The following is a 22,865-nucleotide window of genomic DNA, read 5'->3' on the forward strand; positions in this document are numbered from 1 at the left end:
ATGGTGTTAGAGGTGAGAAAAAAAATTAAACTATGATTTTTTAAGATGCCTAAAGAGACCTAACGAAAAAGAGGGCCTAAGAACCACATTACTCTCTATGATCTCTATGAGAATTGAACATATTATGCCCCATTTCTCATTTTGCCCCATTTTTCTCCATAGGTTTTAGGTTTCTTATGATAGTTAGATGTGTTTAGCATGCTCTTTTTAGTAGGAATCAACTCTTGGATCATGTTTTTTCAATTAAAAAATATATTTTTATAAGCTAGAAAAAAATTGCACCTTCATAGCTATTGATTTTGTTTCATCGGAAAAAGCTATATACAAGTCAGATTCCGGAAAACAAAAAGTTGGTTCACACAAACATGTTAGGCCCCATTTCTTGTTGTGCCCCATTCTACCCCATAGGTTTTAAGTATTTTCTGATAGATCTGAACCATTAGATGTGTTTAGCATGCTCATTTTAGTAGGAATTGACTCTTGGATCATGTTTTTTTGACAAAAAAAACGCATTTTTATGAGTCAGAAAAACTGGTACATTCATAGCCATTGATTTTGGATAACCAGAAAAACATATATACAGGTCATATTCTGGCGATCCAAAAGTCAGTTGCCACTAAAACAAACCTATAGATCACATCTACGTTCTTAGACGTGAGTAAGAAAACTTAAAACTATGATTTTTGAAGGAGCCTAACGAGACCTAACGAAAAAGCAGGCCTAAGGAGCACATTACTTTGTATGAGAACCCAACATATTAGGCCCCATTTCTCATTTTGCCCCATTCTGTCCTATTTTTTAAAGTGTTTTATGATAGATCTGAACTCCAAGATGTGTTTAGCATGCTCGTTTTAGTGGGAATCTACTCTTGGATCATGTTTTTCAACAAAAAAGATATATTTTTCTGATAAGAGAAAAATTGGTACCTTCATAGCCATTTATTTTGGATCACCAAAACATCATGTATGCTGGTTAGATTTTGGCTATTTAAAAGTCAGTTCCCACTAAAGAAACTTATAGATTAGATGTGAGAAAAAAAAATAAAACTTTGATTTATGACTAGGCCTAATGAGACTTAACCAAAAAGAGGATCTAAGGAACTCATTGCTTTGTATGAGAATTGGACATAGGCCCCATTTCTTGTTATGCTCCCATAGGTTTTAAGTGTTTTATGATAAATCTGAACCATTAGATGTGTTTAGCATGCCGATTTTTGTGAGAATCGACTCTTGGATAAATGTTTTGACGATAATTTTATGATACGAAAAAAAAGTGGTGACTTCATAGCCATTTATTTTGGATCATCCGTAAAACCCATATACAGGTCATATTCTAGAGATCCAAAAGTCGTTTCCCACTAAATAAAACCTGAAGATCACATCTACGGTGCTAGATGTGAGAAAAAAACTCAAAACTATGATTTTGAAGGGGCCTAATGAGTTCTAACGAAAATGCAGGCCTAAAGAAGTGTTTTATGATAGATTTGAACCATTAGATGTGTATAGCATGCTTATTTTAGTGGGAATAGAGTCTTGGGTCATGTTTTTTTAACTAAAAAAGTATTTTTTATGAGATAAGAAAAATGGGTACCTTCATAGCCATTGATTTTGGATCACCAGAAAAACCAATATACAGGTCAGATTTCGACGTTCCAAAAGTCGGTACTCACTAAACAAAACCTATAGATCACATCTACGGTCTTAGACATGAGAAAAAAACTCAAAACTATGATTGTTAAAGGGGAGACCTAATGAAAAAAGGGGCCTAAAGAATACATTGCTCAGTATGAAAACTGAGCATGTTAGGCCCTATTTCTGGTTCTGTCCCATAGATTTTAAGTGTTTCATGATAGGTCTGAATCGTTAAATGTGTTTTACATGCTCATTTTAGTGAGAATCGACTCTTGGGTCATGTTTTTTGACGAAATAACATATTTTTATAAGCCAAAAGAAAGTGATTCCTTCATGGCCATTGATTTTGGATCAACAGAAAAACCTGTATACAAGTCATATTACGACGATTCAAAAAGCTGGTTCCCACTAAATAAAACCTATAGATCACATTTAAGGTGTTAGACGTGAGATAAAAACTTAAAACTATGATTTTTTAATCGGCCTAATGAGACCTAACGAAAAAGGGGAGCCTATGGAACGCATTACCGTGTATGACAACTGAACATATTATGCCCCACTTTGCTTCATAGATTTTAAGTGTTTTATGATAGATCTGAACCGTTAGATGTGTTTAGCATGATCGTTTTAATGAGAATCGACTCTTGGGTCATATTTTTTTTTATGAAAAAAATATTTTTATGATCCCGAAAAACAGGTATTGATTTTGTATCACGGGAAAAACCTGTATACAGGTCAAATTCTCTCCATCCAAAAGTTGGCTCCCACTAAACAAAACATATAGGTCACATCTACAGTGCAGTGTTAGACGTGAGAAAAAAACCCTTAAAACTACGATTTTTGAAGGGGCCTAACAGGACCTTATGAAAAAGGGTACCTCAGGAATGCATATATATATATATATATATATATATATATATATATATATATATATATATATATATATATATATATATATATATATATATAGAGAGAGAGAGAGAGAGAGAGAGAGAAATTGTTGCAAACCCGGTTTTTCACGATAGAACAAAACACAGAGAAATTGACTGCTATTTTGTGAGAGAAAAAGTCCAGAATGTATACTCCAAGCTCAAACCAGTTGGCTGATGGGTTGACTAAACAACAACTGGTGTTTGCAACAAGCAAGTGGGGTTGCTACGATTTATACGCTCCACTTGAGGGGGAGTGTTGAATAGCGTTGGCATCACCAGAAATCACAGAAGAGGTAGTTGCCTAAATCGCTTTCACCTTATCTCCTTAAGTTATTTCCTTGATCCCTTTCCTTATTGATTGTGTTTATCTTCTCATTTGGAGAGGGGGGTGAGTTCCTCATTCTCCTCTATTTAAAGCCATATAAATCTCAGTATTATTCATTCAATAAGAGATATCAGTGAGAGTGGGTTGCTTGGTCGTGGATATAGGATCTATTGATCTGAACCACATTAAATCAGTGTGTCATAGATCATTTTTATCTCGTCTTCAGTATGTTTTTGGAAGAAGATAGTATTGAAAGGGTAAAGAGAAAAAGAAAATGGTGGGGCCTATCAACTTCATGATTCTTGCATCAGAAAAGAAAGAGAGAGAGATTATAGGTTTAGAGCAATGTTATCAGTATCGGTGCATATCGGCTGATATCGGCTTGTACCTATCGTATCGGCAGGATTTCGATACGTACTGTAGGCCTGAATCGACTATTTTTTAGTAAATGTAAAAAAAATATCAAAAAAATTTATTTTAAAATTCTTTTAATAGTTTTAATACGTCATGTTATGATTGACATGTAATAATATCGATCGAATGGTTGGATCATTGGCTCAACGATTTAGGGTCGATACTGATACTGGCAACATTGGTTTAGAGACCCAATTCTATCACTTTTGTTTTGTTTTGTTTTGTCTTTTATGGTTTTTGAGGCCAACTTAGTCGACATGGTATACACAGAATCATCACTAGCACCTGATTGTGTATGCTGCCTATCAACGGACATAGTAGACTTTAAAAGGTTTAGGATTTGCTGCAGACATTTGTATGTCAAAAAGACTTAGAAAATAAGGCAGAACCCCCATGTCCAGTTAGTTTTTTCTCACATGTAACCCCATAGATGTGATTTACATGTTTTTCAATAGGGAACCCATTTTTTTATGGCCAGAATTATAATTGAATAACTATTTTTCTGGTGATCCAAAAATCAATGGCCAGGAAGGTATCAATTATTCCATAAGACTTGAAAAAGATGATGCCAAAAACCAAAGACTCGAGAATTTACTTTAAAAGAGTATGAGAAATAAAGACGATGGTTCTCTTTCATGGTGACATCTCAATTACTCTTTCCACCATATTCCTACGTGCTCTACTCGCTCTTCTTGCTTGTCAAAAACGCCCAGAAATGTAAACAATTTGGATTTGGGTCTGATGTGGCCAATATCAAATCCTATTAATGGGATGTTGCCTTAATAGAGTTTATGAAAAGCTGATACCAAATCTATTTTTAACATGTAATATGATCCGGATTTCCATCAAATATGGATCGGTAGCAAAAATTCCGAATTTTATCTACTTTAATAATAATCAAGTATGGTTTTGGCTTACCAAATCCTACTAAAATGGAGTCAGATTTGGTTGAATATCTGATAGAATCCAATTTATTGACATCCCTATTCAAAATGTAATGAATTTCAATGCACTTTTGAAAGTCATTGATACTGCCCAAAGCAAACTCTACCCAATTCACACCATTTCCAACGCTAACATAAATGGGTGATACCATTATTATACAAAGACGTAAGCCATTGAAGGCGATGATTCAACAGGTTACTATCTATTTTGGAAAAAATGCATTAAAAAATCAATGGTTGTGAAGGCATTTATTTTTTTTCAAAAAGACTTGGCTGCCAAAACCCAAAGACCCGTATAGACTTTAAAAGGGAAATAAAGAAGATGGTTACTTTGATGGTGACTTTTGACCGTTATTGTTGTGGACGTCAAAGTAAAGCACTTATGAGCTCGCGGAGTACTTACGCGTAAATGCATAGGCATTAAACGGTTTGGATTCGGGTCTGATGTGGCCAACATCAAATCCTTCTAATGGGATGTTGCCTAAAACAATTTAGATGATGAAAAACTCTTACCAAATCCGATTTTTAACATGTAATATGATCAGGATTTCCATCAAATCTGGAGCGGTAGCCAAAATTCAAAATTTTATCTTCTTTAACAATTATCATGTATGGTTCTGGCTTACCGAATCCAACTAAAACCGAGTCATATTTGGTTGAATATTTGATAAAATCCAATCTATTAAAATCGCTACTCAAAATGTATTGAATTTCTATGCACTTTTGAAAAGTCTTTGTTACTGTCCATTAAAAGATTTTAAACAATGAATTGAACTCACGGTGTGTATATATATATATATATATATATATATAAAGAGTATCTAAAGCGGATAGGTCGAAACACATTTTTTTTTATGTTTTAGAATCATCTAAAATCATCACCTACGGTGGACTTCATCACAACCATTCATTGTGTAAACAGTGAAGCAAACAAACAAAAATGGGTGATACCATTATTACACAAAGATGTAAGCTATGGATGGTGGTGATTTTAACACACAAAATCTTGGGCTTTCACATGCCACCTGATCTTAACGGGAAGTCTGAGTTTGAGAATGACTTATAAGTCAAGCAAACTTATCTTGACTTATTTTTAGAGTCTTTAAACTTTTGAATCATCTAATTCAAAAAGACTTAAAAAAGATATGACCAAAAATAAAAACTCACAAGACATTAAAAGGGTTAAGATTTGCTACCGTCATTTGCACGTGCAAAAGACGGCAGAATCCCATTATTTTTTTCCACATCTAATACCATAAATGTTATCTAAATGTTTTTTAAGTGGGAACTGACTTTTCAATTGATAGGAAAAAAACCAAAGACTCAGGACTTTACTTTTAAAGGGTCAAGTTGCATTCATAGTACATGAGAAATAAAGACAATGGTTCCCTTTCATAGTGACCTCTCAATTATTCTTCCCACCATCTTTCTACAGGCTCTACTCGCTCTTATTGCTTGTCAAAAACGCCCAATAGTCTAAACAGTTTGAATTTGGGTCTGATGTGGCCAATATCAAATCGGGATGGGTAGCAAAAATTCAGAATTTTATCTACTTTAATAATAATCGGGTATGGTTCTGGCTTACCAAATCCAAGTAAAATGGAGCCAGATTTGGTATTGACTTCCCTACTCAAAATGTATTGAATTTCTACGCACTTTCAAAAGTCTTTGATACTGTCCATTAAAAGATTTAAACAATGAATTGAAGTCACGCTATACCAAATATATATTTAAGAGTATCTAAAACGGATATTCCCCTGACTGGTGACATGAGCTATATATACAAGCAATTGTAGTATCACAAAGCAGCTGCAGCATATATGCATCTGACAACAATGATACCCACTCTCACAATTGCCCTTTCCTTTATAGTTTTCTTAGCAATAGAAGCAGGTGGCAAACCCATTTCATGCCTCAGCAGTCAAGCATCTGCCCTCCTGCGTTTTCAGGCGGGTCTAAACTTGTCCAACGGAAGGCTGGACTCATGGTCGACACAAAATGGGTCGGACTGCTGTTCGTGGGAAGGAGTCATGTGTGATCCTCACTCGGGATATATCATCAGCCTGGAACTACCTTTTGATTATGACTCGAGTGTCATTTCAGGCTCAAGAATCCATTCTGCCCTTTTTGAGCTCCACCAACTCCAACGCCTTGATCTCAGTGGCTATGATTTCCGCGGCTTGACCATACCTTCTGAATTGGGCCGATTAACCCACTTGACTCATCTCAATCTCTCCAACTCTGGGTTTTCAGGCCGGGTTCCAGACGAGCTTTCAAACATGTCTCGCTTGGTCTCCCTAGACCTCTCTCATAATTTGTATTATGATTGGGGAATTCAGGACAGAATTCACCAGCTGGACATGCCTAATCTTGAAGGCTTTGTCCAGAGCTTCAAGCACTTGCAACACCTCCATTTAGATTATGTCAATATCACATTGCAAGACAAACAAGGGTGGAGCATCAGCTTATCGTCAGTATTGCCCAATCTGCAATCTCTTAGCTTATCTTGGTGCAATCTTGAAGGCCGCCTCTCTTTTGAACTTTTTCGACTCCCACATCTCCAAGTTCTTGATCTATCATACAACCCAAATCTCAATGGATCATTGCCATCATCCTTTCCCCCAGAGAGCAAACTCGAGACTCTAAGTCTCGCTGATACCGGTTTATCTGGCAACCTTCCTGTCAATATTTTCAGCCTCCCATATCTACAGGTGCTTGATGTAGCTTCAGAAAATCTAGCTCTCTATGGATCATTGACAGACATCCCTTCAGGGAACAAGCTTCAGATTCTTAGTGTTTCATGCAGCCTTCCTGCTTTCATCGGAAACCTCACATCCTTAACTAGTTTAAGGATTTCTAATGCTCGTTTCTCAGGCAGCCTTCCTGCTTCCATCGGAAACCTCACATCCTTAACTTCGTTATATATTTATTATTCTCGTTTCTCAGGCAGCCTACCTATTACCATGGGTAATCTTAGATCCTTGACTGATTTGACTCTTTATGACACTGATTTCTCAGGCAGCCTTCCTGCTTCCATCGGAAACCTCACATCCTTAACTAGTTTACTGATTTATAGTGCTCGTTTCTCAGGCAGCCTACCTATTACCATGGGTAATCTTAGATCCTTGACTCATTTGACTCTTGATAACACTGGTCTTTCAGGCACCGTCTCCTCATTGTTTGCCAATCTCACCCAATTATCTTCCCTCCAACTTTCAAATAACAACTTTAGCGGCTTGCTGCCAAGCTTGATTCCTCAAACCCTCACCTATATCGACCTCTCCAACAACTCATTCACGGGTCGTATTCCAGATTCATATGCAGTTTCAAGTTTGACACACATAGACCTTTCTAACAACTTTCTGATTGGGTCAATCCCTTACAATAACACTCTAATTGGTCCCTTGCCCATCACATTGACCAACTATACCATGTCTCCACTTGAACAACTTGACCTTTCCAGCAACAATCTAGATGGCACCATCAATTTTTCAATCTTTGCAAACTTGAGGAATCTTACTCACTTGTCGCTTTCAGGAAACAGGTTTACGGTGTTTTTTTCAGACTCAAAGCTCAAGTTTCCGCAGTTGTATGAGTTGAGATTGGCCTCATGTAACATTATCCAATTCCCTGAATTCCTTCACAACCATGAAGGCATTGAAACTCTTGACCTTGCAAAAAACAGGATTGCTGGACAAATCCCAAGATGGATATGGAATATCCCCTCTTTGAACCTATCCCATAACATGCTAACAGGGTTCGAACAAGCAATTGTTCTTTCTAACTTTACTATGCTTGACCTAAGCTCCAACATGCTAACAGGTTCTCTTCCTACTCTTCTTTCTAGCCCAAGGTACTCGTATGATCTCTCCAGCATGACGTACTTCTCAATCAGTAACAATAACATCACTGGAGAAATACTTCCTTCCATATGTTTATGCAACCTCCAAGTACTGGACTTGTCAAACAACAAGCTCACTGACCGCATACCAGATTGCATCTTCAACTTAACAAACTTGGAGGAAGTTAATCTCTCCAAGAATCAATTGCAAGGTCAAATCCCCAACAGCTTTAATGTCGAGAGCAGAATGGTCATACTCGATTTGAGCGAGAACATGTTAGTGGGGAAAATACCCACGTCTCTTGTGGCTTGCATGGGGCTTGAGTTCCTAGATTTGGGCAACAACAAGTTGAGTGATGCATTCCCTTCTTGGTTGGGTGAGCTGCCCCAGTTGAGAGTTTTGGTGCTGAGGTCCAACTCCATTAATGGTGCCATCCATTTCCCATTCAACCCGCAAGCTTTCCAAAAGCTTCAAATGCTTGATGTCTCCAACAATTTTTTGACAGGAAACCTCCCATTGAGCTTATTTCAAAGTCTCAATGCAATGAAGAAGACTTCACAAATTACTCATATCACAAATGAGGGAACCGCAGAAGCACCAACGTCAGAAGGATGGGAGGTGACTATGACCATCAAGGGGTTGGATTTGGAGTACTCAAGGACAATGATTGCCATCGCGACTACCATCGATCTATCCAACAACTCCTTTGAGGGTGAGATTCCAAAAGAGATTGAAGAACTCACAGGTCTCCTAGCACTTAGAATCTCAAACAACAAGCTTAGAGGTCTAATCCCGAAGAGCATGGGGAGCTTGCTCCAACTAGAATCATTGGATCTATCTCATAACCATCTCTCTGGTGAAATACCAATGGAGCTCGCTGAACTCGATTTTCTAGGGTTCCTCAACTTAGCTTACAACAACCTTTCAGGGAGGATCCCTCAGTCGCCGCACTTCTCTACCTTTGGTGCCAAAAGCTTTGAAGGGAATCTAGGCCTTTGCGGACCACAATTGATGAAGGCTTGTGAAGTAAATGGTAGCACGACATTGGTTCCTACAGTTGATGTGGCACAAAGAGATGAGGACCTGATGTGGAGGTTCATATCTGTGGGATTGGGTTTTGGAGTGGGCTTTGGCACAACAGTGAGCTTATCTTACTTCTTGAGAGATGGAAGGAGTATTGGCAACCTTTGGAGGAGGTGCTGGTGAAATCATGAAGAGAAACTTGAGAATCTAGGGCGAGGAAATGAAATAGGTGGGGGCAAGCCAAATATAAATGAGTGTTCACTCTGGCTTGACTTGCATAGGCCTGTTAAGTTGTAATAGATGTATTTTAAATAAATTTCTTACAAAGTGTACTTTAAGACAAATGCTTGAGGTGTTTAGTTTTTGGCACAAAATGTGTTTACATTCAAATTTCATTACTTCTAGCTTTGCAACCATGCATTTTTTGTTTTTTTTTTAATGAGCCACTTTGTCGTTTGTTTAATAGGTTTAGAGATCAAATCCTATCACTTTTGTTTTGAATATGTGGTTTTCTTTTTCCTTCTTTAAAATGATTCAACTCGAGCTTACCCACCTCACATCTGGACCCACTTGTGATCAAATGCACCACTTCTTGTTGGTGTGTTGGATAGTCTCTTTGTTGACAAGTGTACCAAGTCTAACGTTTGTTTGGATAGTTTGTTGGTAAAGATGTGTAAATAACTTGGACGGACATGAATAATCCTTCTTCTAAACATATCATCTATCCTATAACAATAGAAAGCAAAAATCCCCTCCTTATTCTTGGCTACAGAACGCAACATTAAGAGTTTCCATCTAAACATGAATGTAAAGACTTTGAAATCAAATCTGATCATAGTCCATTTCTTGGAAAGTTGTCAAATCTGTTGGCATAGCCCTAAAATGCAAAAACCTTAAATCTGTTGGCATAGCCCCTAAATCGATTGAATCAATCAGGTTTAAAATGCAAAAATCCCCCAAAAATTAATGATTTTGAACAAACCCTAACCCAAAAATCAGAATTAACAATCACAAAGAGAGATATGTTCACGCTCGCAGAGGATCAAAGAGAGCAGAGAGAGGGTTTGCAGATGTCTGTCGCTCATCAGGTGGCTTCGATCGATTCTCGCAGGAGGATGGCAAGAGAAGCACGGTGGTGGGGCTGTGAGAGAGGGAAAGATGTTCCTTTTTGCAAAAATAACAATTTGAGTTTAGTCATTTTGCCTGTCTTTAACAAACATCAACCGCCGATTAAATGATTTTTTAATGGATTAACGCCTCTATTTCAAAAAACCTACCTCTCTTTTTGAATTTTCTGATGTTTGCCTTAAGTTTTTGATAACTACTAATCAACAGACCGTTCTGTAAAGAGAAATTCAGAAACATTATTTTATGACAGATTCTAACCTGGAGTCTCTATTTGGTAGACTATTTTAGGAATTGGATCTTAAAAGAGGAGTTGATTTCAAATATGGTTAGAACTTAGAATTGAGTTGATTTGATGAGAACTTTTTTTTTATTCGAACTGATTCGGATCGACAAATTTCTAAGAAATCTAAATTCAGATTTAGTTTGCAACTAGGGATGCCAATTATTCGGATTTTTGTCCGATATCTGACAGAATTCGATTCTGAATTGCATTTGTTAAGCCAAAATTGTATCTGATTATAACCAGATGTGGATATGGTTTTGATTTTTTGCACCGAATCTGACAAAGATCGAAACCACAAGTAAAAAAAGTAGATCTGGTATGAGCTTTTCACAATCCGAATCTGTTTTCCTTTTCTTGGGTCATGTTTGATTATGCTGATTTAGGATCCAGTTCCATCCCATTATATTAGATCTAGTTTGAATTAGAATTTGGTTTTGGATCTATTTCTAGTGATCCATACTGCATCCGATATGTTTGCACCAAGGATGTAACAGTGTCCGTATACCTGACCAGAGTCGATGAGACCCAACCTAACCGGACTGGATCTCGATTGACCTGTGGGTTTGAGTCAGGTTTAAAATCTAGATCTATTTTTAAATAGTTCAATTCTTAGAAGAAAAATTGGTAGAGACCCAAACCGCATTGTACCTGACATGATCTTATTGTTGACCCATTCAGTTATATACGATCTGTATCCGAACTGCCTTGAAACTGAACTCATCTTCTACTGAACCTGTTTTTGACCCAAACTGTTTTGGACCTGACCTATCTGGTGATTTGAAATGTGCATCCAAAGTCGGTTTGTACTCAAACATGTTTCATACCTGGCCCCCCAAAGGAACTGAACCAATTCATGCTTTAAATGATTGCACCTGATCCAATTTTAAGCGTGTTTACTTAAACCCGAATTGCCACCTATTTTTACATGTAAACATCAGTAACATCATTATAGTTGCTTTTATGAATCAAAACCGAACTACACCTGAAAATTTATGAACCCAGTCCATTTTATGCCCAACCCTTTTGGTTGCAATGGGAACCCCACTTCTGCCAATATGGTGGTCAATAAGCTTCTTTGATATTGGAAGTATTCTTCTTGTGCTAAAGGGATCATACCAAAGTTGGTAAAACCCGGCGAGTCGACTCAGTAATCGCCGGAGTCAATCTGGATTGAACTCCAACTGGGTCACAGATTCAGGACTGCCGATTCACATAGCCTTTATGTATTTTTTTTCAAGCATTTTTTTTTATTTTAATGCATAATTTTCATAAAAGAATGCTTGTTATAAAGAATTATATGTTTTTAAATCATAAATATTAACAATTGTATCTACTTGAATACTTATATAGCTTAGCGAGCGATTGATGTCATGTGCTAAATTTAGTTCATATTTTAACACTAGAAAATACATAGTCCTAACTCGTCCAAGTTACCGAGTCAACCCGCTGACTCTAGGGTAGGAGTTTGCCAACTATGAATCATACTTCTTTTTTTTGTAAATTATTTTTCACACTGTAAATCTTTGAACATATAAAAAAAACATTTGACGAGATACACTGCTTCTATATCACTTCTTTGCTTGCTTTTCTGTCATTTCCAATTGTTTGCTAACGCTTATAGATTTTGTAAATCATTTTCCAATTGCTTTTCTGCCATGGTTGTGAAATCTTCTATTAGTCTTGGGATTTATTTAGTTCCCTAAGGAGTACTCAGTTGGGTCTTCTCATTGTTTTTCATGTGTTTTTTGGATTTATTTAGTTCCCTAAGGAGTACTCAGTTGTTAATTGAGGATAAATATTCAAGCTCTGAGGGATTTCTTAGTTCTTTGTTTGTGCAAATTTAAATAATTTATTAGATGTTTCTGATTCATGTTTTTAAAATTAATCTCAATGCATTCATTCTGGTAGTTGTTAAGGGAGATGGGTATATGTAGTGTCGAATATGGTGCATTTTGGATTGCAAAATAGGGATCTTATTGCTCATTGTTCCTCTGTACTGAGTGTTTGGGACTTACTCATTGTTCCTCTGTTGTGGGTGTTTGCACACTTCAATCAGTTTTAATGAAAAAAGCATGTGTAGAGTAAGGTGCATCTTTGGTTGCAATGGGAACCCCACTTCTCCCAATATGGTGGTCAAGCTTCTTTGATATTAGAAGTATTCTTCTTGTGCTAAAGGGATCATACCATAGTTGGCAAACCGGGAGAGTCGACTCGGTACAGATCGGACTCCAACTGGGTCACAGATTCAGGGCTGCCGTCCACATGCCTCTTATGTATTTTTTTCATGCATTTTGTAATTTTAATGCATAATTCCCGTAAAAGAATACTTGTTATAAAAAAAATATTTTTAAATCATAAATATTAATAATTATGTTTTGTTGAATATTTATATAGTGTAGTCATTGATGTCATATGTTAAATTTAGTCATTATACAATATAAATTTTGATTTTTTCATATCTTAACACTAGAAAATGCATAGTTCTAACTCGTCCGAGTGAGTGGACCCACTGACTCGTGAGTCAAGGGTTGGGCGATCGGACTCCCAGTCAGGAGTTTGCCAACTATGAATCATATTTCTGTTTTGTAAACCATTTTTCACTCTGTAAAACTTTGCACAGGTAAAAAAAAAATGACGAGACACACTGCTTCTATGTCACTTCTTTGCTTGCTTCCAATACGCCTTCTATTCATATATATCACCACCATCATTTTTCTGTCATTTCCCATTGTTTGCTAATGCTTATAGATTTGCAGAAGTTGAAGCCATCAATTCCTGGAATTGGCAGCTACCACCTTGATGCTGCGTCTAAAATCATCTCTTAAACAATTGCTTCTCATCTCCTACTTCACTAATCAGTTCTGACACCCGCTTCTTGCGTTGACAACCATAAGCTGGAATGTTTACTGAGGAAGCTCTTTTTAATATTGCTGGAGAATGGCTTGAAAATAGTTATTGGCTTGTAGAGACAGATGAATCATGAGTGTCAAGAAGTTCATAAGTTTCAGTGTTGCCTCTTTTTAATGTCTATATCCATATGTGACAGAGACGCAGAGTTGTACATTTTTCTCTTCTTAATGCCTTCTTTTTCTTTTTAATGTGTCTGTATTTCTTGTATTCCTGTATCTGACCATATATGTAGCTTAGGTTTGAGCAATTTCCTTGCGTATGCAACTCATCTAACCATAAGAATAGGCATGAACGGTTGTTTCTTTGTATTTCTGCACCTTGAGCACATCTGCACTAATTACCAAGTTTATCTGTGCTTAAAATGGTGGGAGAAAGGCCAAAAACAAAGCATCATGAACCTGCTCAAGCTTCCCATTAGAGAGGTGACATCTTGCATATCCAAGTATTGGGATTGAACTTTTTTCTGGGACAGGGGCATGTTATACAGGATCATTTATATGTTCATGTGTAAAATATTCTATGGCATCCCTGTTGTGTTGGTGCAAGATATTTCCAGTTTCAATGCTATAAAAACATGATTCAAAATATCAATTCTGTCCTAAAAGTTCATTTCATTTTTTCCTTTTCTGGTTGTGTGGTTATTGATTTTTTTTTGTATGAATCAACAGATTATCATGACAATTTCTGTAACAAATATTGGTGATGTTTTGAAAATATCGTGAAAAATTGTGATACTTTGGGTCACAGTGTTAAACCACCAAAAGGTCTTGTGATATTTTTAAAATGTTGTGATACATTTCAATGTGGTGTTATTGTTTTAATGGAAATATCATGATCTTGTTGCAACATTTATGAATTTATCAGCTATTTATTGAGAAAAGGAGTTAATTTATCAGCTGGATATCCTCCATTGAACTACTATACGCCTTCTGGTGTTTTTTAAAATTCCTCCAAGGCAAGGACTTGAAATATATATATATATATATGAGACCAGGATGGAGGCCTAGTGGCTTTTGACATCCTCATCTTCTACCACTTCTTATCATATTCCTTTACCTACTGTCTGATTCATACTTGAAAAACAGGGTCTTAATGACCAAAGTTATTATAGACAGAACATGGAGGTGAAAATGGGCATTGGCTTCCAAAGACTAATCAGCCTGTGATGCTTATACCACACATGAAAGACACTGGAAAACAGCAGGTAAACAGCACTTTATTCCTTGCTGATGTCTGGTTTATCTGAATATTTGCCTTTAAAATTATTATGTCAACCTTATGAATATTTGCTTCCTCTACACCTGCTCAGGTCGCCCGAGTGGTGGCAGGCCTGGAGGGAAGGTGCTGACCCCTTTGTTCTAGGTTCGACACCCACCAGCCATTCACTGGTGGGTTCCATAAGGGCTTGGGTGTTGGTGACCCCACTCGGTGATTACCCGCTTTAGCGGGGAACTTGGTCATCAAAATATGAATATTTTCTTCCTCTAGAAAAGGTCTATATAAGTTGCACACTTCAACTTGTGGTGCAACACATCCTTTCATTGAGGTGAATTGGACCTGGAGCATGTGGTTGCACTTGGAACTTGATTGTTTCACCTATGACGCTATGTGGCCAAGAGAATCCCCACTATCTTCAAGTCATGGACATGCTTAGAAATATCTGCCTTTGTTTAGTAATGTTGTGAGAATTGTTATTGGAGATTGCTTCACATGAAGGGTTGGATGGAGATTCATGTCCTAAAATGAAACATCTTCTGCGAAAAATGGTCTTAATATTTTTATAGCTTAATGTCTAAAGCATGCATATCATACTGTGGATCGTGTTTTCATAATTTTACTTCCCCTTATGGTACATTTTGCAATATATATATATATATATATATATATATATATATATATATATATATATATATATATATCTGCTCATATCCTGTTGAAATCAGTCAAATTGAGAGGTGCTTCTGCCTCCTCTGTTCTGCCAAAAAATGACCTGGTGTCATCTACGGCACATTTGAAACCTCACAAACCCCATGTATGCCTGTCACTTCTATCAGGGGCACACATTTCACTTCCAGAAATCCAGTCCATTCTACTGTGTAAGAGAGTTCCCAATACTGGATTTAAAGTGTGTTTTCTTTTGTAGATTCAATGTGTTGGATACTATGTATGATTTATTACCATACATCACTTTCAGTAAGAAGTTTATTCGTCCATTTTACAAAATCATAAATACAGAAATTTTCAATCCTTGCCATATCCCCGGGTGATGTATGTAATTCTTGATTATGCCTGTAAAACCATATTTCGTGCTACAATTTTTCACGTGAATGCACACTTGATTTTGATGACTGGAGAATGGCCTGAAAAGAAGGCGCCTGCAGAATTTCGAGCTTGACTAACATGGTTAAAATATCCCATGTTCCAGAACTCCTCTTTCACAGACCTTTGACATCTAAGTGGGCTTGGTAGGAATCCTTGTGATCTACCATGTCAGCAGTACTACTTGTCTCTAGGATAGTGATAATATACGCTATCTCCTCCACAACTTCTTTCATCGATGGCCTATCCTGCCTCTTCTCCTCCAAGCAACCCATTGCGAGAAAGCCCACTGCCCTCATTGTCTCCAAGACCTCTTGTGAAGCTCCTGCCTTCAACTGCCCATCCACCAACTCCATCAGTGCCCCCACATGTGCCCTGTTCTGCACATACACCACAAGGTTTGCTTCTTCCATCCCTCTGCCAAAGTCGATAACCTTCTTCGAGGTTAGAAGCTCAAGCAGAACTACTCCAAAGCTGTAAACATCACTCTTATCAGTCAGTTGAAAGTTCCTGTAGTACTCAGGGTCCAAGTATCCCAGTGTGCCTTGTGCACATGTTGATATATGTGACAGATCAGTGTCAACCAGCCGTGAGAGTCCGAAATCCGAGACCTTGGCATTGAGCTTCTCATCAAGAAGAATGTTGCTTGATTTGATGTCTCTATGATAAATGGGAGGGAAGGCTGAGAAATGGAGATAAGCAAGGGCTTCTGCAGTCTGAAGGGCAATGGCTAATCTCTGCTTCCAACTGAGAAAGTCATATTGGTTGCCATTAAGATGGTCGTAGAGATTACCATTGGAGACGAACTCATATACCATCAATGGCTGCTCCAGCTCCACACAGCAGCCTAGAAGCCGAAGGAGGCTCCTGTGATTTACTTGTGATAGGATCCTCACTTCATTAAGCACTTGTTCAGTGCTCTTGGTGTTGCCAACTTTCGCTGACTTGACGGCAACCACGGTGCCATCATCAAAGGTGCCCTTGAAGACTTCACCGAAGCCGCCAGAGCCCAAGAAGTTGTCCTTGGAGAAGGAGTTGGTGGCCTTCTCGATCTCCTTGCCACTGAAGAGCTTGGCCGGCCTTCCATCGCTGGACAGTATCTCTTGCCTCTCCCTGGCAAGCCTCTCTCTTGCCTCCTTGGCTATCACTTTCTTTTTGTATACCAGGATGCTGGCGACCGTTGCAATAAGCAAAGCAGAAAGTGAGATTGTCAATCCTGTGCATGAAACAACATCAAGTTTCATTAAGTAGATAAAATTACCTTGCACAACTGGGATTGTCAATCCTGCCCATGATAGAACATCAAAAGTTTCTTTAAATAGATAAAATTGCATTGGACACACTAATCCATATGTTGGTGATATAAACATTGAGAAAACACAGTTGTCTTCAAGCTTTTATTTGGAACTCTCTCATGGGACTAATAAAAATATGGGAGGGTGTTGCGTGTTCTCCTCTGAAGACGCACTGTAGCTACAGTGACTGAGCGCCGCGTGGTTTTCAGTCGAGTGTAGGGGGTGCCGTACAGCATGCAGGCTGGTGTACGGTGCCCCATACACCTGACTGAGTGCTACACTGTGCTCAGTCGGGACCCGAACACTGTAGGAATACGCACTGTAGCTACAGTGCTTGTTCGGGGGGATGCACATATAACCTGCCCCGAATATTGGTAGTTGTAGAATTAAGTGGGTGACGTCTATAGAAAGGTAAAAAAAAAAGGAAGAAGGGCTCAGAGACAAGACGAGCCACTCATGGCTCGGTGTGTGTCCAGCTTGTAAAGAGCTTGTTCAAACTTGTGATGTAGGTTTGGCGAGCCAACATGAGCGACAGGTGTTCTGCTCATATAGGCTCGCTAATTAGAAATGAATATATTTTATATGTATTTATATCATTGAGGCTCTGTTTGGGAGCCAGTGTTGAAAGTAGAGATGGGGATTTCCCTGATCCCTGTCTTGGCTCTGCTGCTTGTTTTGGCGTAGTTGAGAGGAGAGCAGAGTTCGGAGCAGAGTTGGGACATCCTTTTTTGGTTGGGTTCAACAACACCCTTTTGAGGATCTTGTTGTGGACCCTGCTTCCATCTCAGACCCATCTCCCTCCTTAGCTCCCTCTCAACTCTGGCTCCCAAACAGAGCATGAGTGTAGATGGTTGAAGAGTTTGGCTTGCAAGCAATAAATTTTAGAGTTTAAATCCTATTGTGTACAACTTTGAAACAATTTATTTATTTCATAAATGACCAAGATTGAGCTTGGCTAGGATTAAAATCCAAATTCTATTATTTTCAAATTTGAAATCTCTCTCTCTCTCTCTCTCTCTCTCTCTCTCTCTCTCTCTCTCTCTCTCTCTCTCTCTCTCTCTCTCTCTCTCTCTCTGTGTATTAGTAATGATACAGTGCTCCCGGAGCACCTACTCCCACCTAATAAAAACTTTAGATTGTCAAATTTCTTAAACTTTTTTAGTTGATCAGACCCTATAAATATGATCTATAAGCATTATTTAGTAGAAAACAAGTTTTGGATGTATGTTTTTTAAGACATTTACAAATCAACAGTTCACAATGTATCAAAATTTTATGACTTCATACTTTTATGTTCAAAACACATGATTCAAAGCATGATTCCTTTCAATAAACTATGTTGAGTACATCCATAAGGTTTAATTGAGAAGATACAACCTGCAACCATGGTTTATAGTATGTGAGAGTAGGTACTTCCGGAGCATTGTAGCATCTCTCTATTTATATATATATAAACTTAGGCTTGCCATGAGCTCGAGCTTGGCTGGCCCACCACAATAATGAGCCGAGCCTGAACATCAGATTTTCGATTATCCTGATTAAGGCATTTTGTTAATGACTTGTGATGAAAGGGTTGTCTATATTCATCGACAACATACCATTCACGTGTGCATGCACGTCTTTTTTTTTGGAAAAAGAGGATACAATATGGTAACCAATTAGTAGAGAAAGAGGATATAATAAGATTAGTAGAGTCCCAGTATCATAGTCAAGGGGGGTCTCAAGCAGAATCTAACAAGGGGTTATCTCCAGGGCGGGTTAGGTGATATGCCTCATGCCCTTATCACCATCCATTGGTAATAAGACATCAGCAACGTCCATCACCGAGCACCTTAGGAATCATTGGACAGATGATGATGTTACTAAGCAACAATAGAGCGGGCCCAATGATTACTACAGTGGACGGTGGGGATGATAGTAAAGGAGGGTGATGATGTCTACCAAGAATGGATGGTGATAAGACTTATTACCTAATCCGGTTTCTACCTTATCATTGTCAAATATCTTTCAAGGAGACACGTGGATGCGAATATCTGGATGTGCTGGTAGGAATGGGGTCCCCTCATCACTATGTTCATACCCTAATGTCATACCCCATGTGGGATTTTGTAATTGTGAGTAGTTTTTCATCAACCAACTGGGTGGGGGAGGCTTCCCTTGTTTGGTAGGAGCAGCTAGTGCACTTCACCTTGTGTTGGGAGGTTGCAGGTCCAAAACCCTATGGTATAGTTGTATAACTGGTAAGGGTCTGCCTAACCCCAGCTTGCCTTTCAAAAAAAAGATTTCATCAAATCTGACCCAGTAGATGTGCTTTGAATCTGATCGGTGTGCATGAATTTCCCGCGATTCAGAAATCAACAGATGTAAGAATACCAACATTTTGTGATTAAAAAACAGCTTTTTAGTTATAAAAACATGATCCAAATGTTGATTTTCATCAAATGGATGACACTGAATTCATCTATGGTGTCAGATTTGATGAAAACAACTTGTAATAAAAATATCTCACAAGGGGTATGACACTAGGAAATGAAGATAAGGATCACTGAATGTAGTTCAGTGGCGTAAAACTCTTGCATGATTACTGTTTTACCACAAGGTAAAATTGTGTGTAAACCATAGCAATGGGAACATAACATCACCGAGACAAAAAGGCTGTTTGGACCAATGTTGTCAGTATCGGTGGGCCTGTATCGGCCGATACGTATCGTATCAGCAGAAAATTTGATACTCTTCACTCTTGAATCAAAATCATTATTTTAATATTATTTTATTAGCTTTAACAGGTGTCACGTTCTTATTGACATATAATATTTTTAATTATTTTTTGGCCAATTCAGAATGATTCACTTGAGTATCAGTATCGGCCAATTCACCTGAATCTTTGGCCAAACGATACATGACTGATACTGATACTGGCAACATTGATTTGGAGTATGCAAAACCAATTTCTCGACTTGTAAAAAAAAAATCGTATCACTGACCTGCAATTAGAGGAGTGTGATTTGTCCGGCAACCTCCATTGTTCAAGCATTCTGTTTTTCCTGCATAGACAAAAACCGTATGTTTACTTTGGAAGAAAATATCCCAACCTTAGTTTGATATCATGGAAAAAAGTTAAAAACAGGCACCGAATAGTGTCATGCACGTTGAATTAGGCCACCCACCCCGTTCTTCGTAACCAAACCCTGTCCCTATAGGATATGGTACGGGTCGGGACCGGGTCATACCCGATAGGTTGACACCCCTACTGACAGGGACATCCCTTTCAAATGTTTTCTTTTTTTTTATTCCAAAGGACACAGCTAAGTCCCCTTCTTTTATCCAATACCAAACTTTCTTCCAAAACTTACAGTTAGGTTCCACTCATCTCCTGTGTCATCCCCTATCTTCATACCCCTCTTAAATCTTATATATGATGCAAGTTGTTTTGATAAAATCTGACCCCATAGATGGATTCAGCAAGGTCAATTTAATAATAATCGACCCTTGGATTTTATACTTTTGGATTTTGGCGATTTAAATGTCGATATTCACTAAATGACCATGTAAATCACATTTGTGGAGTCCGATTTTAATCAAAACAACTTGCATAAATGAAATTTGGAGGAGGGGTATGAAGATATGGGTGATATGGGGATGAGTGGAACTGATTTGCCAAAACTCCCTTGCCTCCCAAATAAAGCCTTATGTTTGGCATCTGTTTGGTGTATTAGTTTGTGAACACCATAAATCATATTAGGTTAGTGGGAGGAGTGTAATATGTACATCTCATTCCCAACAACTTATCACATTCATTCTTCAACAAATAACCATTTGTTGTAGTTATTGCTCTAATATTTTAGGGAACCCTCAATTTCACAAGTAGGTAATGAATCAAAGGCACCTATATTATATACAAAAAAAAGTTGTTTGTCATTGGAGAAACAATGTTGGCGATCACCGATTATGTGCAACGGACATTAACCAAAGTCAAACTCAAGCACACAACATGCATTCGATTATAGGTTTTAGGTACGAAACATGAAAGTCCATTTTGTCTTTTAGTTTTCATAGTCAAATAGAGCATCACCAAAAAAGTTGAAGGGGTTTGATGTATTCGGATGGGGCCTAGACCGTGTGTCAGATGGTTGAGGTTCAAATCCCAGTGGCGTCACCCTGTGTAAGCTGAAGGTTGGTGACTCTCTGGGCTGGAAGGGTAAGCCCTCGGAGTTTTAAGCTGACAGGACAGCAAATGTAAGTATGACAGACAGAGCCAGCATGACTAGGTGGACGGAAAAAAAAAAATTGAAGGCATATCTTTCAGAAGGTTGAAATTTAATTTCGTGTACTCCCTAGTTGGTAAGGGGACCTGAAAAAGTTGAGTATTATTGAAATCTCTTTATGCTTAGCTTGTTATGTCCTCTTCTCTTGGTCTTACATGTTCCACCAAAACACTATAGACAAAAAGTATCTTATCCTCTGAGGTATGTTTCAGAGGATCCTGTGTTGATCTTAGCCATCCAACGGATGAGTCTGGATGGCTTGGATCAGTTCACATCCAGGTGTGAATGTGGACTAATTCTAGCCATTGATTGGTTGGCTAGGATTGAATGTAAGATGTATGATGACGGAATCTGTAATCCACTATCAAAGCGAAAACTAAGAACTTACTGTCTATACAGTTTCCTGTCGAAGGATTCCAACGGAAGCCAGCGTCACAATAGCACCTCCTCTTCACACCCACCTGCACCAAAGGGTCAGCCAAGCACCTGGAATTGGGCACTGCAGCCGCACAGTCAGTCTGGTTGTTGCACTCCAGCTCCATTGGCAACCTCCACTGCAACTCCAGCCCCTGTGGCGGCCACCGCTCAACCGGCAAAGACCAGTCGATGTTGACGAAGCTCCGGTATGCGGTGCACCCAGTCACGTTCGACAACCGTATGCCGGATGCTGTTGCAGACCCACCGGCTGTGAACGTGCAGCAGATGCTCATGTTCCGGCAATTCGCGGCCTCGGGCACCTGCCGGACGTAGCTCCAGCAAGGGCTGGAGCTGCTGCAGTCCAAGGGAGTCGTCAAGAGGCGAGGGACGCAGTTGATGTACAAGACGACGTTATCACTCGTCAAATTGAAGGGCAAGCTCCGGTTCAGCTTAACTCCATTGTGCTCGATGTCGGTGGTGGTGCATGTGTTTTCGATGAACGGCGCCGGCCGGATCACGAATTTCTGCAACGTGGGATTGATTGATGTGATCGGGTACGTAGAACCATTTACGCTCCGGAAGTAGAGCTGGCCGGCCGTGGAGTTGCAGAAGATTGAGTAGTTGGGGTCGCCGCAATCGGGCGACGTGCTCAAGGGGTACGGGACGACGGTGCTGCCGCAGTTTTTGCATTGTTTTCCGGTAGAATTTCCGACAAACAGGGAGATAATGAGGAAGAAGATGATGGAGAAGAATTTTATTTTGGTGAGGGACAGAGAGGTCTCCATCTTGGGGTTTGGAGGGATGAAGAATGCATTAGATTGGTTGGTGGGGAGGGGTATATGAAGGAAGGAGGTAGGGAGTATGCTCTCCTGTTTAGAGGCGGGCTTGACTTCCGCAGCTATTCCACCACATTTTAAAAAGTTGTTGTAATAAATGTCAACTAATCCTAGCCGTCCATCCCATTATATGTCCGATGGTTTTCGAGTTTGAGATTATGACTGGTAAACAAACGCAGCCGCTAGTGTCTCGGCTTATAAAGAGCTCGTTCAAACTTGTAAAATAGGCTCGGTATAGTCTGCTGGGCTCAACTCGTATAAGCTCGGTAACAATGTGTTTTTTCCATAAACCAGTCAGCTC

General features: G+C 38.8%; 2 protein-coding genes across 2 annotated transcripts; one reads left to right on the forward strand and one right to left on the reverse strand.

Annotated features, from left to right (window-relative positions):
• The first annotated feature begins 7,207 nt into the window (after positions 1 to 7,207).
• LOC149829197 (receptor-like protein 7) lies at positions 7,208 to 9,446 on the forward strand. Its single transcript, XM_090017306.1, has one exon. It carries the CDS (start codon positions 7,210 to 7,212, stop codon positions 9,292 to 9,294), a length of 2,085 nt encoding a protein of 694 aa, XP_089873432.1. The 5' UTR covers positions 7,208 to 7,209; the 3' UTR covers positions 9,295 to 9,446.
• Positions 9,447 to 15,620: 6,174 nt separating this feature from the next.
• Positions 15,621 to 22,534, reverse strand: LOC149829198 (wall-associated receptor kinase-like 20). Its single transcript, XM_090017962.1, has 3 exons — positions 21,700 to 22,534; positions 20,031 to 20,090; positions 15,621 to 16,967 (listed from the first exon to the last, which is right to left on the reverse strand). The coding sequence occupies exons 1-3, from the start codon at positions 22,511 to 22,513 to the stop codon at positions 15,868 to 15,870; spliced, it is 1,974 nt and encodes a 657-aa protein (XP_089874088.1). The 5' UTR covers positions 22,514 to 22,534; the 3' UTR covers positions 15,621 to 15,867.
• Positions 22,535 to 22,865: the final 331 nt, after the last annotated feature.

The sequence above is a fragment of the Nuphar pumila genome, chromosome 9, assembly GCF_984573655.1.
Source record: "Nuphar pumila chromosome 9, dmNupPumi1.hap1.1, whole genome shotgun sequence".
Lineage (NCBI taxonomy): Eukaryota > Viridiplantae > Streptophyta > Magnoliopsida > Nymphaeales > Nymphaeaceae > Nuphar > Nuphar pumila.